Below are 18542 nucleotides of genomic sequence, written 5' to 3'. Positions count from 1 at the left end.
TTAAATCTTAATATTTTGAGGTTTAGAATCTACAACCCAGAGATTGGACATTCTTAATGAATCACCCTGTATATATTTAGGATAATTCTTAACGCTCAACAAGGAATACCAAAAGACAGAAATAAAAAGGCGAATCAGACTGGCATAGGTAGAATTCGGTAAATTAAGCTAGGTACATTTTGAAAAACAAAAAATACCCGCAATATCATAGAACGTGAATTTTTAACCAGTGTATACTTCCTGTTTTCACATATGACTCCCAAGTTTGGACACTTGCAAAGGAAAATATCGATAAAGTGGCCAAATCGCAAAGATCGATGGAAAGACAGATGCTGCATATAAAACTTAAGATCGCAACAGTCCAGGAACAGCTGGAAAAACTCAAATGGAATTTTGCATGTCACACCATTCAACAAGCAGATGACAGATGGAACAATTAAATAATCTACTGGCGACCATGGGAACATAAGAGACGACGAGGAAGGCTTCAGATGAGATGGAGCGACGACCTCCAAAAGCATGCCGGATCCAGATGGATGACCACAGCGCTGGATAGAAACCAGTGGAAAAGAGAAGGGGAGGCCTATGTCCAAAGATGGATAGATAAAGGCTCGAAGATAGATAGATAGGTCTACTACTCTTTGCAGTTATTTAAATATATCCGTTTTACCCGCAACATTTGTCATCTAGATCAGAGGTTCTCAATCTGTGGTACATGTACCACTGGTGGTACATAATATCATTATTGGCGGTGGTACACAATACACAGAAAAAATTAAAATAGTAGTACTTAGTAAGTATTGATAATAGAATTTAAAAATATAGGTGGTACCAAAAATAATAAAAATAACTGTAGGTGGTACATCACTCAAAAAGCTTGATAACCGCTGATCTGTATGCTGTCGATAGCCGAATTTTCATTTATGGACGCTGCCTCGACAGTTTCTCGGACGATTCTCGGTTGTTTCTGCGCAAAAACTTGAGGTCGTTTCTTGTTGTTAGGTTGTAGCTGCTTCTATGATAAGGCACCACCTACTCATCACGCCGCCTTTAATATCACTGTATTAATGTTAATAATTTTTGCGGTTCGATAAGAAAAACAAAATTTTATGGTTTGAAATACACTTTATTATTCAGTACAGTCTCCCTGAACATTAATTCACTCGTTCCAACGAGATTATTCTTTTTCTCATGAGCATCTTTCAATGCGTCACAGTTTTTCGATTTCTTTCTAACGCATTAAATTGTATGTGACAGAAAAAAAGGCACGTCGGTGATTACAGACATTTATAACATTTATTCTATTTGTCGATAGACGGCGCTATAATCGAAAAAAAAAATTATTTACGAATTATATAATATATCTACGAATATAATCTGTACAATTTATAAGACTATACAAATCAAAGAAAATGCCATTTTATAAATGCAATAAACACAATTGATTTGTTTTTATGCCAAATTGGAAATAAAATGTGACAACTGTCAGATTTAACTAAAATGTCATGTTAGAATAAATGTTATAAATGTGTATTATCACGGACATACCTTTTTTTTCTATCATTTGTGACGCACTGAAAAATGCTCATGAAAAGGACCGTACAATTTATAAATTCCATCACTGTGGTGAGAATATGGAAGGGCTGCAAAATACGCTTCCACGGCTGTTATGACCTCATCATTTGGTGAAAAACGCTTTCCACGCGTGAATTTTTTAGGTATTGAAACATATGGAAGTCACTAGGGGCTAAATCTGATGAATACGGGGGATGCTCCAACAAGTCGAACTTTAATTCATGGATTTTAGCTATTGTTCAAATACTCATATGACAAAGTGCATTGTTCCGCATTGAAACCGGGTTAATTTTCATTCATTCAGTTGGTCTAAGCAGAACACCTTTTTGGCTGATTTCTGGACACGAACTCGTTTCTGAGCGAAAAACCAGGTTCCCACCACTCTTTAGCCTCTTGTTTTGATTCAAGATCATGGTGATAGACCCAAGTCTAATCCATACTGATGAATCGACGCATAAAATCTACTTTATCGTTTCGAAAACTCTCTAGATGTTGCTGAGAAAGTCACATTCGAATGTGTTTGCGTTCAGGTTGTTAGCGAATGCGGTACCCATTGCGAACCCAACTTTCTGAAACCCAATACTTCAGTTAAAACATTGCTTCCACTGCCCAATGAGATGCCTAGGGCTTCTACTAAATCTCTTTCAGTCACACGACTGTATTTTTCTACGATGGCTGGTGTTGTTGCTGTTTTTGGACGTCCTTGAAGTGGATCGTCTTCAAGGCTTTTACGGCCACGTTTAAATTCAGCAACCCATCTTTCTGCCGTAGTAATTGAAGGCGAAAAGTCCTTATACACTTTCAATATTCGTTCGTAAATTTCCTTTGATTTTGAAACCTTCCAAAAATAAAAATTTAGTCACTGCACGATACTTGATTGTTTCCATTGTGAAAAAGTAGGTACTGTGACACATCGATATTAAATGGCTTGTAAACAAAAAATGGATTGACAGATTGAAATTAAACTTCACACGCGTTCATAATATGAAGAGTGTACGAACATAACAAATAGGTGCATATAGATTTTCACTTCGGAAAAAATCAAACAAGATAGAACTTTTTGTAATTTCATAAGGACATGTTTAATAAACAACATATCAAAAAGTTCTACTCGAGAAGTGGGTGCTTCATTTTTTATTAAACTGACTGAAATTGTAGAAATAAACTGACTTGACCTTTGAAAAATTCAGAAAATTTTACAAAAAAACCCTCTATAAAGATTTTTCTAAAATTAAATCTGTAGCTTCTATAATTTTTTATTTATAACTCTAAAATCACCCTTCTCACAAACATTGGCGCACTGTAAACTAGGGTGCGGCGAAGTGCATGGTTGAGTTATTTTAATGTAATTCTTTAACTAATGGATCAAATGAAATTTTATAAATTGATCATGAAAATAATTTAGCTATCTTATGGTTGTAATAAAAAGAAATAAAATTATGGGCATAAGTATGGTGTGGGCGGAAAGTGAGACTTACATGAATTTGGTTTAAAAATGATTTAAAAATGTGTAACTAATACAATTTTTCGTATAAAACTCTCAATTTTGCACAGCTTACCTTTCAGACATCTTACTAAACGATGTTTCTCTCAAAAAAAAATCTCAAAAATTTAGTTCAAATGACACGACGTCTCAAAAAATGTAATTTTTAAAAACTTCGTAGTTTTACAGAATTACCACCACTTTAAGACGGTATTACTCATAGGTCTGGATCCCGCGTATGAAAAAAAGTTGATCAATAGCAAGCTGAAAATTTGTTAATAGCTTAAGGGTGTCTACTCGGACAAACTTTGATATATGGGAATACTGGAACAGGGGAAGTTTTAATTGTGGAACAGGTTAAAAATTTGGAACGGTCAGACCACGAAAACGGCACATGTATTTTGTCCTACAGAACAGACTTAAACTCTCCGAGTAGAGATTAAACTCTCATGCAAAAATCAGACTGCTATTTATCACCAAATGGGCGTTTTAATGAGTGGAACATGTAGAATATGTCAAATGACAGGAATTATGGCAGGTGATAAATAGCAGCCTGATTTTTGCATGAGAGTTTAATCTCTGTTCGGAGAGTTTAAGTCTGTTCTGTCGGACAAAATAAATATGCCGTTTTCGTGGTCTGACCGTTCCAAATTTTTAACCTGTTCCACAATTAAAACTGCCCCTGTTACAGTGTTCCCATATATCAAAGTTTATCCGACTAGACACCCTTAAGCTATTAACAAATTTTCAGCTTGCTATTAATCAACTTTTTTTTCATACGCGGGATCCAGACCTATCAAGTTTGAACAGATTTATTACATTTTTGTAGATGCTTTTTTAAAGATTAGGATGTAAGGTTTAAAATGCACTAAATTATTTTACTTTAGAAATGAAATAGACTTTCTTTTTGAGAAAATTAAGAAAGATAACAAAAATGTAATACAAAAACCGAAAATTACCAGATAATAAGCTTCAACAATAATAAATGTTCAACAAAAAATTTTTTAGCTCTTATACAGTATGTCTGCCTAACTTGAAACCTATTGATAACTTTTTTATTATCAGTTTTACAAAAAAAAGTTATTCCTTATTATTGTACTCTAAATTGTAATGCCATATTCGAATTCAGCATAATCAAAAACAAAATAGAAACATATTTGATCAAAGTAAAATGATGAATTTAACGATGTTTTATACAAAACAATTGTTATTGTTTAAACAGTTAATAAACAATTAGCGGCCAAATCTGCGAGTAGAACATTTTACTTTAACATGTATATAAACTAACAAAAAACGTTTTAGAAAAATATAAGCTTGTTTGAATTTTTCCGAAACAATGCATGTTTTCGTTCTAATTGCACTCCCCTAAGAATAAAATTAGGCTAGTAGAAACGCCGTCTCTTGTCGAACCGTAAAACGTACTGAACAGCCTAATAGTATTATTAATGAGAATATTCGCTTCTCCCAAATATGTAGGGTATCAAAAGAATTGTCTCTGAATGAGTGCTCTCCATCTTACTAGGAGTTTATGTTTTTGTTACGAAAAAGAACAATATTTACTTTTCGTTTTTACTACCTTTTAATGTTTTTTTCTTCTCTATTTCTAGCCATTATCCTGAAATACTACAAGCCCTCTCCACTTCAGTGTCTAAAGAAGCACATTCTGGAACATTAGACAATATCTGCGGTGCTTTAGCAAAAATGATCATTGTAAATCCAAATGCTATACCTTTAGATCAAGTAAGTAGTATTTCTCCATATTCTTAGTAAAAATTGAATAACAATAAAACAATGTAACGCTGTAATAGTATATACGATTAAAAGAATTATTAAGTACTTACCGCAGTTTAATAAGTTTATATGTCGGTATGCCGGATTAAGTAAGTTTATTAAATGTTTCTTGTTTATTATTTAACTACATTAAATTTTTGTTAGTTGTGGTGTTAAGAAGCAACAGTAGCGATCAACAGGTAGCAACAAACGTGGTCCAAGATTGCGGCTGTAATTTTGAGTATTTGTGGAGATATTTGGCACACATATTCGTAATATAATAAAGAAGGCGGTACAGAGCCCAATTTGAGAAATATATTAGTATGTGGAAATTACTCTATAACTAAATAAAATATTGCAAAAAGGAGCCTGTACCGCCATTAAGAAGAACAAAAAAATAAACTTTCTTCAAATAAACTTTTTTATCCCATGCCTAGATTTTGTGTGATATTGGACCTAGTAAAATTTTTTATCTCTAACAATAAATCGAACATATTATAACTAAATAACTGATTAGTCAACATAGAGAAAGTGTCACTGTCATTTTGACAAACCTGCGTCAGATTTCTGTTATGTTATCTGCATAGGGATTACGAACACTCGATACGAATCGTACCTAGTGCAGATAACGGAACAGAAATCTGACGCAGGTTTGTGAAAATGACAGTGACACTTTCTCTATGTTGACTAATCAGTTATTTAGTTATAATAAGTTCGTTATCTAGAGATAATAGCTATTTGGATATCAAGGGAGGAAAGTGCTACTTTTCCTCCCGAGAATGAAGTTTACTGTCCGACGCGTAGCGGAGGGCAGTAATCATTCAAGGGACTAAAAGGCACTTTACTCACATGTTATACATATGGGTTTTCCACCTTCCTCGAATAACAAGTAATTTTTTCATTTTTATTCAATTTATTTATGTAACTAACCAAAAAAAATTATTAGAACTAAAACTAACAAGTAGGTACAATATAACTGTCAAATATAAGTCAAATTATTAATGTAATAACTATTTGTATAACAAGGGAGGAAAAGGCACTTTACTTCCATGTTATACATATGGTTTTTCCACCGTCCTTAAATAACAAGTCGTTTTTTCATTTTTACTTAATTTATTTATGTAACCAACCAACAAAAGTTATTAGAACTAAAACTAACAAGTAGGTACAATATAACTGTCAACTGTCAAATATAAGTCAAATTATTAATGTAAACATTGTTAAATCAAAATAACAATTTACTGTTTTTTACCATTCTGCAAAACACAGGATGTTTTATAAATAAACGTTAAAATGTATAGATACTTACGTAATGGAAAATGGATATTGTACATTGTACAAGGTGTCAATAAGTTATATTTCATGAATAAAATACCATGACGTCACTTTTACTTTTCCTCCCTAGGGAGGAAAAGTACAACTTTGCTCCCTACAATCAGGTCCGGAAAAGTATACTTTCGGTAGAGGTAGGTGGAAAACATTGTTAAATCAAAGTGGAAAAAAATTTTACTAGGTCCAATATGACACAAAATCTAGGCTTGGGATAAAAAAGTTTATTTGAAGAAAGTTTATTTTTTTGTTCTTCTTAATGGCGGTACAGGCTCCTTTTTGCAATATTTTATTTAGTTATAGAGTAATTTCCACATACTAATATATTTCTCAAATTGGGCTCTGCACCGCCATTCTTTATTATATTACGAATATGTGTGTCAAATATCTCCCCAAAATATTCAAAATTACAGCCGCAATCTTTGGACCGCGTTTGTTGCTACCTGTTGATCGCTACTGTTGCCTCTTAAAAATGGCCCTCTTTGGGAATTTAGTCGACAAACGTGAAGCAATTATTATTTTTAAATGTAAAAATGTTTAACCAACGATTTTCTCGCTGTTCAAGCGTACAAAACAAGAATAAATCTGATAGAAAATATATACACTGCAAGTCAAAAGTCCCCTCGCCTCCTCTTTTGAACTTCTATCTTTTGAACGTTTATACTTATAATACTAAAATTTTGAGGGAGGAAATAAACGGACGTAAGCTTCTCAAATAGTCATAACAGGTGCCGTAATAGTGACAGATGACGTTACAGAGCCACTTTGACCGATAATTTTCTATGGAACCTTATGGCAAGTGATATCTCGTTTGAAAAATATTGAAAATACCTATTGAATCATACTAATTTTGTGTTAGCTTACGTTGATTTTTATGAATTTATTAATAGTTTCCCATTTACAGAATGAAGATTCAAACGTCCGCCTATGGTTATTTGTCAAAAAAGTTGACGTTTTTCAATTGTCTAGTTGTTTTTACGTCAACGTCAACTTTTTTGACAAATAACCATAAGCGGACGTTTGCATATTTATTAATTAAATGCGAAAGTACAATTTTATATTTATTTAATTTATTCATCAAAATCAACTTTTCATCAAACAAAGTTAATATGATGGAATGGGTATTTTCAATATCTCTCAAACGAGATATCACTTGTCATAAGGTCCCATTTAATAGGGCTTTTCATTCACAGTCATTTGTTTTGAGCTTCTGTCATATGTTGTATAATCCGTGTATATTAATATTATACACGGATTATATGACATTTGACAGAAGCTCGAAACAAATGACAATCGATGAAAAGCCCTATATTATGTCTTTGTTAATTTTTCAAACTCTTCTGTTACTTCTTTGTCACGAGTGAGGGGAGTAGGCAGATTGAGACCCCGAACTCGAACGGAACCATACCCCTCTTGATAATGGCTCCAAAAAGGGTGCCGAAACGTCGAGTTATAAATTCTCAACGCGGTTCTTCCCGAGAACTTAGTAATTTTCATATATATATATATATATATATATATATATATATATATATATATATATATATATATATATACGTCTTCATATCAAGGCGAGATCCGACTAAATCGAGGACAACCCGAGATCCACCAATAGGAAATTAATTATTGGAGTATATTGTTCATAAGTATCTTTATAATTAACAGATTAATCATGGCACACTTAGAGGGGAAAAGATTTTTGTACTTAAATTTTTCTGATAAATTTACAGCGAAACGAGATCCGTCGCTGAAAAGTAAAGGGGAGGACTTATATACGAAATTTTAGATATTTACCGTTCAACGCGAGATCACACACTGATGCCAGCTCTAAAGAGTATTAGTCAAGCGGTTGGAGCTCGTGTTGTATTGTATATTTCCCACGATATAAAGATATATAATGGGCGTAACTTTTAAGTATCGCTTCTTTTGTGTCTTTAAAGTCTACGATTGACCTTTCAGAAAGTCCCTTAGTTTTATTACATACATAAGGGTGTGAAAAAAGAAAAAGAATACTTGACAAATAATAACCATTTAATAATGATAATTATTTGCAATACAATATTTTAAAACTATACATTAATATTCTTAAAAAACACTTACTACGAAACCAAAATGTAATTATTATATTCTTAAATAATACAAATTGTTACAAAATAATTATTTAAATGATTGCTTGTTTTAAAAATACATTACAAGAAAGTAAAATTTTTTATAAATATTATTAAAGTTTAAAAAATAAAATAACTCAATATGTAATTATTATTTGATAGTTAAAAAATGATTTTAAGTAAAATGATTTAAAAGATAAAAAGAAACACACATAATTTTCAGGGTCAACTCCTAATTGCATGAAAATTTGGATTTAGATTCTACCCATCCCCCACTTCAAAGTTGAATTTGTGCCGTTGATTGCTTTTACTTGGAGGGTGAAAAAATATACGTTTAAAATAAGTCCGGAAACAGATCTGACTAAGTTTAAGCAACTTTTGTTCTATAGAGTTTTTTTAACTTAGGTACTAGGTTAATTTAGTAGTAGGTACTAGAGTCACTTGCGACTAAAAATATTTACTTTTCAACAAAAAAAAAACACGTTTTTCGGCGGTTTTTCGCAAATACTCAAAAAGTAAGTATTATATCGAAAAAATATTCTTGGAAAAAATGTAGCATACAAAAAAAAACGAAAAAATGGTATATTCTTAGTCTATAGAACCAGTAAAAGTAAATTTGTAGCTCATAAAAAAGACGATCTTATCCTTCAAATTCCAAATCAAATATTTTAACGTGATACATAGTACCAAAAAATGAAGCTCTTTTCGGGGAAAACCCATTAAAATTTTTTTAAAGTGTTAACAAAAAGCTTTATTTTATTTTATAAAAGTTATATACGGGTAGGAGAGACAACGGAACGAATTTTCGAACGTTTAAACAGACGACATCCCAGATTTACCAATTTCTGGACAATTGATCCAAAGGCTGGATTCTAACAACGAAACAGTTGTGGATTTTCAAGTTTTCAATGAGAGTTAGAATGAAAAAACATTAGTGACCTCGAGTATGATGGTTTGGAGAATTTGGCTGGTTATATCTGCCATAAATTGAAGGACTCCAGTATTCAATCCGAAGATGTTTCAACGTACACGTGGGTTGATCATTTGAGTAAGTGTGGTTTATGTAAACCATCAGACACTCTCTTGTCATATATTAAGTAACTGGCGACAATTTTTCCTTCCACAAGAATGGTGATTCCATTTTGGTAACTAAAAATTATTTAGAAAACCTTATGTCCAAAAGTGTAACTGTAGACTGTTCTAACAAAGCGAACAAGTTATTTTTTGGGTCTCGGATGTACTTCCGAATTAAAGAATTAAACAAGTCTCTTAACAACCTGACATTGCGTAAAAGAAAAATTATGAAAACTGCTACATAGTTGCTGTATGTACGTCTATTTCACATGCACAAAATTTAAATAAAGTGCATGGCATGAAAACTGTAAAACTTATTTTTGTCTTTTCCAAGCCTCTTACTTAAATCTGATGAAATACATTATTTAAAAAGTAAAAAATTTTGTTTTTTTATCAATCCATTAAATTTATGGTTTTATTTTGGGGCTTTTCTTCCCCTTGGTAAAAATTATATTTACTAATGTGTAGGCCACTAATCAATTTTTGCCAACTAAAGAAAAATAATAATTTTAGTAGATATCGATTATATGAATATTTTTATTTTCCGGATACCAATATAATCAAGAAACTGGGAACTTTACAAATAACTGAAAATCAATTTAAATAAAAGTAAATAGTTTAATAATTTTCCTCTAAACTATACAAATCACTTAGTTTCTTTTAGACATAATTCATTCATTTGTGCTATTCTCAAATTTCATTCGCGTTCGTGTTACGAACGCATAGACGGGACTATGCTTTACTCTGTTGTTAACGTCATGCGCCAATCGGACGAGCTTACGTAACTAGAATATCAGGGTGTGCATATTTCCGGGTCCCGGTGAATTCGTATCTATTTTAATCCCCATCCTAATTACAGACCAACTGGCAACTCTGGTGCGCAGGTAATTTTTAAATAACGCATTAACTACCGGTGAATTGGTAACTTTCATTTTTTAAGTATTGTTGATAATCTAATATCGGTATTCCAGGTATTTAGCGCTGCACTCCTAGAAAATGGAAAAAATGTCACAGGAAGTGAAACCGATGATGAAACGAAACGCAAAAGAGAAAACTTGGATGATTGTTTTAATAGAAGTAAAATTAAAAACGGTCACCAAGCAAAGCAGGCAACGAAAACAAGGAAGACATGGAAAATGTTATGATTACAATAATGAAAGAGCTAATGAATAAAAACGATGAAATGCTTCAGGAAATAAAACAAATAAGGAAAGAATAACAACAAACCAATAAAGAGTTAATGGGTGTAAAAGCAGAGAAACAAAAACTAAAAAAAGAAGTAAAACAGCTACATGAATGAATGGAGCAACTGGAGAAATTTAGCAAAAAAAAAGCTTGATCGTAACTGGGTTGAAAGTAGAAACAAATGATTATAAGAAATTAAAAGAAGAAATGGAAAATTTCAGAGCCCAAGAGTTGCAAATACAAATAAAACTAAGAAGTGCAAAAAAAATAGGAGAAACAGTATGCGCAATAGAAACAGAAGCCCTCACGGATAAAATGGAAATCCTAAACAAGAAACGTAAACTAAAACAGCATAAAGATCGTATCTATATAAACAACGACTGGACATCGAAAGAAAAAGAAATGCAAAAGGAAATAACTAAAATAGCAAAGGACGAAAGAAGCAAACGAAAATCGGCTACAAGAAATTAATAGTGAATGGCAAAATGTAGATATGGGACGAAGAGAGAGAACAGCTGATAGAAAATTCAAAAAACTAATAAACGAAGAACAGCGGCTGAAATATAATATTGACATGGCAAAAAAAGACTCGGAAATGCAAAAGGTTAACGAAAACAAAATAACGCACACAAAATAAAGAAAGAATCTCAATACGAAGAAAAGAACAAAACCCATTAGAATGGGCTCTTGGAATATTAGAACCATGCTGGCAGCAGGTAAGATGCAAGAAATAGCTCTTGAAATGAAAAAATACCAACTAGAAATCCTAGCCATACAGGAAATACGATGGAAGAAAGAAGGAAAAATTGAGAGAAAAACTTTAGCATGTATTATTCGGGAGAAAACAAACAGGGAACGAATGGTACGGCATTTATGGTGAACAAAAAAATGAGGGAAAAACTGATACAATTCAAAGCAGTTAATGAAAGGATATCTTACATAAGAAAATAAACAAGCCCACATCTCGATAGTCAATTGCTATGCACCCACTGAAGAAGCAAACGAAGAAGATAAAACAGAATTCTAAGACATCCTGGAAGAAACCTGTTAAAATATTCCGAGGAATGACATATTAATAATATTGGGTGATTTCAATGCAAAGATCGGAAAGGAGGACTATAATCGTAATGTAGCTGGCAAAGAAACCATTCATGAAACTACGAATGATAATGGAGGAGAAATCTGCAACCTAGCCGCAGCAACAAATACATATATAGTTAGTACTGGGCATAAACATAAAAAAGAAAACAAAATAACATGGATGATACCAGGAAGAATGGATGGAAACCAAATAAATCATACTCTAATTTCGAAAAAGTGGACACAAATAGTACAAGACGTAAGGTCATATAGAGGGGCAAATGGAGGCACTGACCACATATTGTTGATAGCAAAACTTAAGATGAAAATAATCAAAGCAAATACTCATAAGGAAGGAAAAAGGAGGAAATGGAATATAGCCAATCTGAAAACGCAAGAAAAAAAGCAACAATATACAGAACAACTGGAACAGAAATTGGGTCAGTACGAGCACATAGAAATAGAAGGAGAATGGAAAAACATAAAGAACAGCATAATAGAGACAGCAGAACAAATAATAGGATTCCAAAAAAACAAAGAATCGAAAGAATGGTTTGATGAGGAATGTCACCAAAAAAGTCAACTGAAGCACCTCGCAAGAAACAAATGGCTACAAAGTGCCGAACAGGAACAACTGGACCAATATAGAAAAGAAAAACAAGAAGCATTGAAACTCTATAGAAGAAAGAAGAACACATGGATCTCTGAACAAATGCAAGAATTAGAAACGAATAATAAAGACAACAAGAAATTGTTCGAATATATAAAACAACAACACAGTACCAAAAAATCTGTCACAAAAATAAACAAAAAAGATTGGGAAAAACATTTCACGGACCTATACAAAAACGACAATAAGGCATATTCAGAGGATGAGGATATAAGAGATAACAGAGATGAAGAGGAAGTCGCACCTACTTATTAGGAATTCATGGAGATATTAAAACAACTAAAAGTAAACAAAACGCCAGGGCCAGATGAAATCAACAACGAACTGATCATCAACGGCGGAGAGGAGCTCACGAAGCGAATGCACAAGTTAATGGTTACAATTTGGAAGGACGAAAGCATGCCCATAGAATGGAAAAACGGACACATCGCACCAATCTTTAAGAAAGGAGATCCAACTAAGTGCTGCAACTACAGACCAATTATGCTACTAAATACAACGTATAAGATATTGACCACAATTATAAGAAACCGACTAAATCAATACACAGAAAAAATTATAGGACCATATCAACAGGGTTTTAGAACAATAGATCAAAGGAAGATCAACAATAGATGCAATACACGTACTGACACAAACAATTGAAAAAAGCTATGAACATGACATAGAATTACACATACTATTCATCGACTTCCAACAGGCCTTCAACAGCATATACAGACAACAATTATTAAAAGAAATGAAAAAAATGGAGATACCGGCAAAATTAATAAGACTAACTAGAATGACAATAAAAGACTCAACAGCAAAAGTTAAAACAAATGAGGGCGATACAAATGACATCAAAATAGAACTTGAAGTAAGACAAGGAGACAGTCTGTCAACGACAAACGACACTATTTAATATCGCTCTAGAAGGAGTAATTAGGGACACAGGGCTGAAAAAGACAATTATTCAAAGCTCAACACAGATCATAGGATATGCAGATGAACTGGGACTGGTATCACGAGATAAAAAAAGACTAGAAGAGGCACTTTTAACCCTGGTAAGAGAAGCAAAGACGAGAGGACTAATAATCAATCAGAATAAAACAAAATATCTTATAAGCACACGAGACAATGTAAACAGAATAGCAGAAATAAAGATAGGTGAAAATACATTCCAGAGAGTAGATTGCTTCAAATACCTGGGGGTGATGGTGGACGGCAAAAACGGAAGGAGTATAGAGATAAACGACAGAATTAAAGCAGGTAATAGAGTATATTGGAAATATCACCAACTACTCAAGGACAAAAACCTGAGCAAAAAAAACAAAATCAAAAATATACACAGCAGCAATCAGATCAGTGATAGCCTATGGAGCAGAAGTAATGTGCCTTACGAAAAAAGACGAAGAAAAGTTAAAAATAATTGAGAGAAAAATTATAAGGATACATGGCCCAGTAAAGACACAAACAGGGGAATATTGAAAGCTGATGAACCATGCAGTAATAAATATAAATAAAGGAGAAGATATAGTAAAATTCATTAAAGCACAAAGCCTCAGATGGTTTGGGCACACACAAAGAAGAGGGGTAGAAGAACTGATCAGGAAGATGAAGAATGAACTGGAAACCAGTAAAAAATAGACCAAGAGGAAGACCAAAAATTAGATGGGAAGATCAACTGCTAGACGATATATCAAAGATGGAAATTGCAAACTGGAGAGAAAAGATTCAGGACCGGAGAGACTGGAAGAAGATAGTAGAGAGGGCAAAAAAACATCACAACCTATGAACTAAGACCTAAAGGAAAAGCGGACTAATTTACCGCGTGAAATGGATTAAAAGAGCTCATATTTGAGCGAACTATACTCTAACAAGAATGAACGGTCCATATAATAATTCCAGGTATGTACCTGTATAAATTACCCTCCTTGAAGTTGGTGTAAAAGGTATTCACCATTTATGTATTGTCTTTTGGAAGAATTACTAGAGAAAATCCAAATAAATTTTGAAAAAATGGCTGAAATCGCTGAAATTCTTGTAACAGATTCCGTAATGAGTGTACATGGGTGGTAAATGATTTTAAATTTCACTTAAAGAAAGTGCTAAAAAGTCTAAAACATTTATGGTACTGTTCTGCATCTGGTTTCCAGGCAACCTGTTATACCGACGGTTAGTTTTTTTAATATTTTGAGTAGTAACTATGTTGGTTATCAACAATTTGATGTCAAAAATGCACATTTTGCCATTTTTTGTCTACCAGTAAGAAGAAAAACATTCAAAACAAAATTTAAGATAATCGCATTATAGAGCATGTAAAACAATTTAAACAAGGTTTTATAAATTTCGCTATACTTAATTGTTGCTTATAAAACTATAAATTAAGTCAGTTTAACGTTAATATAACTTATGTAAAAAATACAACTTATATCTCGATATTACGTGAAATAGCTCAAAGAAATGAGTAAAAATACACGGTTTTTATGACACTCAGTGTAACTACGTAACAATTGTTTTAGTTTCTATATGGACGGAATAACAAAATTTATGTAAATCTGACCATTTTTTTCCCAATTTAATTATTTATTGACAATTTAAATGAAAAATAGCCGATTTTAAGAATTTTCGTCTACAAGTTACAATGTTTTACCAAAAAACTGAAAAAAGAACCGATTAGTTTATTGAAATAGCCTTAAAATGAGTTGAAGTAAAATAGAATTGGAGCTTTGTTTATCAATAAACATTAACTATTCAAATTTATTTCTTACGTTTTAAGCTAACTACCTGAGGTACCCCTAAACCCTAAAAATGTCATCAAAACGACGATTTTGAAGCTCTTCCGACTGGATTAAAGAAGCTATTATCGATTCAAACCAAAGTCGTGTATTTTTAATTCTAAATTTCAACTATTTAATTAAAAATAAAGTGTTTCAGTTGAAAATTCAAAGTTGCTACACCCACCGCTTTCGCAGGCAGAATAAGAACCCTGCTATTGCATAAGTATATAGATTTTGAAAAACCATTCAAAAAGCATTCCAACGTTTTTTCGATATGCCGTCTAGTTCTCGAGATATTTGACAATCGCCTTTCTGGACAGAGCCCTTAAATAATGTAAACATTCTTATTCAAGCTAGACATAAGCCGAGTGAGAGAGCTGACCGTGAAATTCATTTGCGATGTTTCCAAATTTACCGGATCTCGGGTTGTCTGCAAAATATATATTTACCATATACACAACGGATCGCGCGCGCTGCCCTCTACAGCGGATTTAGTGGAACCACTGCAATATAAAATTCACCAAAAGGGGTGCAAAATGAGGTCCAGACAAAAATCGATTTCCTTGTACCCTAACCATTGTTACATCGAGATGTCACTATATACACGTGAATACAAGGTGAGATCCAAAATCGGATCTCGCCTTGCAAAACGGATCTCGCAGTGACTGTCAATATCAACAAACAAGTGGTTTATTAGGGTTGCAGTCAGAAGTTTGGCCAGGATATCAAAGAAACACTCTTTTGACTTTTTGTCTAGCTTTCGGGGTTGTTTGACCCCTTTATCAAGACTCTGTAATATAAAACAAAAATGTAAGTATTTTAAAATATTACATTGTTTTAGTAAACCTACTAGTCGTTGAGATTATTAAAGAGAAGCTTGATGATGCTCAACATTTCAAATTAACACAAATATTGAAAACAGAAAACAAAGGACACAATACATTATTTCTCTGGTATACAGAAGAAATCTTTTCCGTAGCGGACGCGAAAATGTAAATTTCAAAGTCTTCATAAAAGACGATGAACGACAAAAGACACCTCTTTGTGTCACAGATTTGTCTACAAAGCCACGTTATTCGCTACACATTCGTCAATAACGGAGAAAAACCGTGATATGAAAGGAAACGGCGATTGCATTTTATTTCACTTCGACCACCACCGATATTCTACACGACGTGTTTCGAGCTCATGTCAAGCTCTCGTCAGGAACATCTAGGTGGATGGTCGAGGTGTAAGAAAATGCTTTTGGCCTTTCTGGTAATAATAAAATAACCAGACTTCAGTACACTTGGTACGACATCTATATGAATTAAATGAAAAGATTTCTCTGGTATACAGAAGAAATCTTTTCCGTAGCGGACGCGAAAATGTAAATTTCAAAGTCTTCATAAAAGACGATGAACGACAAAAGACACCTCTTTGTGTCACAGATTTGTGTCACGAGAGCTTGACATGAGCTCGAAACACGTCGTGTAGAATATCGGTGGTGGTCGAAGTGAAATAAAATGCAATCGCTGTTTCCTTTCATATCACGGTTTTTCTCCGTTATTGACGAATGTGTAGCGAATAACGTGGCTTTGTAGACAAATCTGTGACACAAAGAGGTGTCTTTTGTCGTTCATCGTCTTTTATGAAGACTTTGAAATTTACATTTTCGCGTCCGCTACGGAAAAGATTTCTTCTGTATACCAGAGAAATCTTTTCATTTAATTCATATAGATGTCGTACCAAGTGTACTGAAGTCTGGTTATTTTATTATTACCAGAAAGGCCAAAAGCATTTTCTTACACCTCGACCATCCACCTAGATGTTCCTGACGAGAGCTTGATATGAGCTCGAAACACGTCGTGTAGAATATCGGTGGTGGTCGAAGTGAAATAAAATGCAATCGCCGTTTCCTTTCATATCACGGTTTTTCTCCGTTATTGACGAATGTGTAGCGAATAACGTGGCTTTGTAGACAAATCTGTGACACAAAGAGGTGTCTTTTGTCGTTCATCGTCTTTTATGAAGACTTTGAAATTTACATTTTCGCGTCCGCTACGGAAAAGATTTCTTCTGTATACCAGAGAAATCTTTTCATTTAATTCATATAGATGTCGTACCAAGTGTACTGAAGTCTGGTTATTTTATTATTACCAGAAAGGCCAAAAGCATTTTCTTACACCTCGACCATCCAACTAGATGTTCCTGACGAGAGCTTGACATGAGCTTGAAACACGTCGTGTAGAATATCGGTGGTGGTCGAAGTGAAATAAAATGCAATCGCCGTTTCCTTTCATATATATATATATATATATATATATATATATATATATATATATATATATATATATATATATATATATATATATATATAAATATATATATATACAAAATATGCATAAGATGGAATGCAACCACAGACACGTGTTTCTGACTTATTAGTCGTCATCAGTATGGTATAGCCAAACAGGAGCAACGCAACCAATTTGTGGCTGTAATGTTAGAAGACCCTCAGGATTCGAGAGCAACAACTAACACATCCACGGAGGAAGGTACAGCTACCTGAGGAAAGCAATGCCAAACGTTTAAAACGTTTTAAAATCAAACAAGGAGAGGTTAACGCGAGTTTATAGATATCGGCATGGCTCGCAACAATGAAAATACAAAATATGCATAAGATGGAATGCAACCACAGACACGTGTTTCTGACTTATTAGTCGACTAATAAGTCAGAAACACGTGTCTGTGGTTGCATTCCATCTTATGCATATTTTGTATTTTCATTGTTGCGAGCCATGCCGATATCTATAAACTCGCGTTAACCTCTCCTTGTTATATATATATATATATATATATATATATATATATATATATATATATATATATATATATATATATATATATATATATATATATATTGATGCACGTTAAGTTGTGACTTCCGGTATACAGAAGAGGCTGTCCGACTTCCACCTTTTCTACTAGGAATTATTTTTTAAAAATTGTGTATTTGGTAAAAGGGGGGCTTATAAAATGGGTCTACCTATTGAGGGGAAAGGATTTACCAAAATAAATTTTGTATATACATACGTATATACCGAAGCGTACAGCATACGTTATGGCTTCCATATAAAGGGTAGTTCAAGACGCGTTGTCACTTCCAACGGTGTTGTCATATTTTGGAAGTCACAACGACTCGTCTGCTAGATTTACCTCCTATTTTGAGCGTAATGTGTGATCTTTTGGAACTTTTACTGTGAATACAGTTGTCTGTGTTTTAAAGTTGTCTATTTAAATTAAAAGATTGATATTCTTTTGATTATACAGGTTTACAAAAAAATACATTTCGGACTATTTGACGAAACCATATGACTAGGGGGGTTTTTGGGGTCACTGGTTACGAATCCGGGGTTCGCTAACCTCTATCACGTCAGGTAAAGGTCATTTCAAGGACAAATCAAGATAAATCGACAGTCGCTCTGAAAAAGTATATTAGGAGGTTTTTGGGGTCGCTTATAACG

At 33.3% G+C, this 18542-nt stretch overlaps 1 protein-coding gene across 1 annotated transcript in view; it reads left to right on the top strand.

The window, feature by feature from the left end:
• LOC114333903 (importin-4) overlaps nucleotides 1-18542 on the top strand; it is a 154147-nt gene that overhangs the window by 95507 nt on the left and 40098 nt on the right. Inside the window, exon 14 of the mRNA XM_050656072.1 lies at nucleotides 4666-4798. Coding sequence (XP_050512029.1) covers nucleotides 4666-4798 — 133 coding nt within the window. The remainder of the gene's footprint in view (nucleotides 1-4665; nucleotides 4799-18542) is intronic.

This window comes from Diabrotica virgifera, chromosome 7 (assembly GCF_917563875.1).
Source record: "Diabrotica virgifera virgifera chromosome 7, PGI_DIABVI_V3a".
NCBI classification, from domain to species: Eukaryota; Metazoa; Arthropoda; class Insecta; order Coleoptera; family Chrysomelidae; genus Diabrotica; species Diabrotica virgifera.
This window is presented reverse-complemented; position numbering and strand designations above follow the sequence as displayed.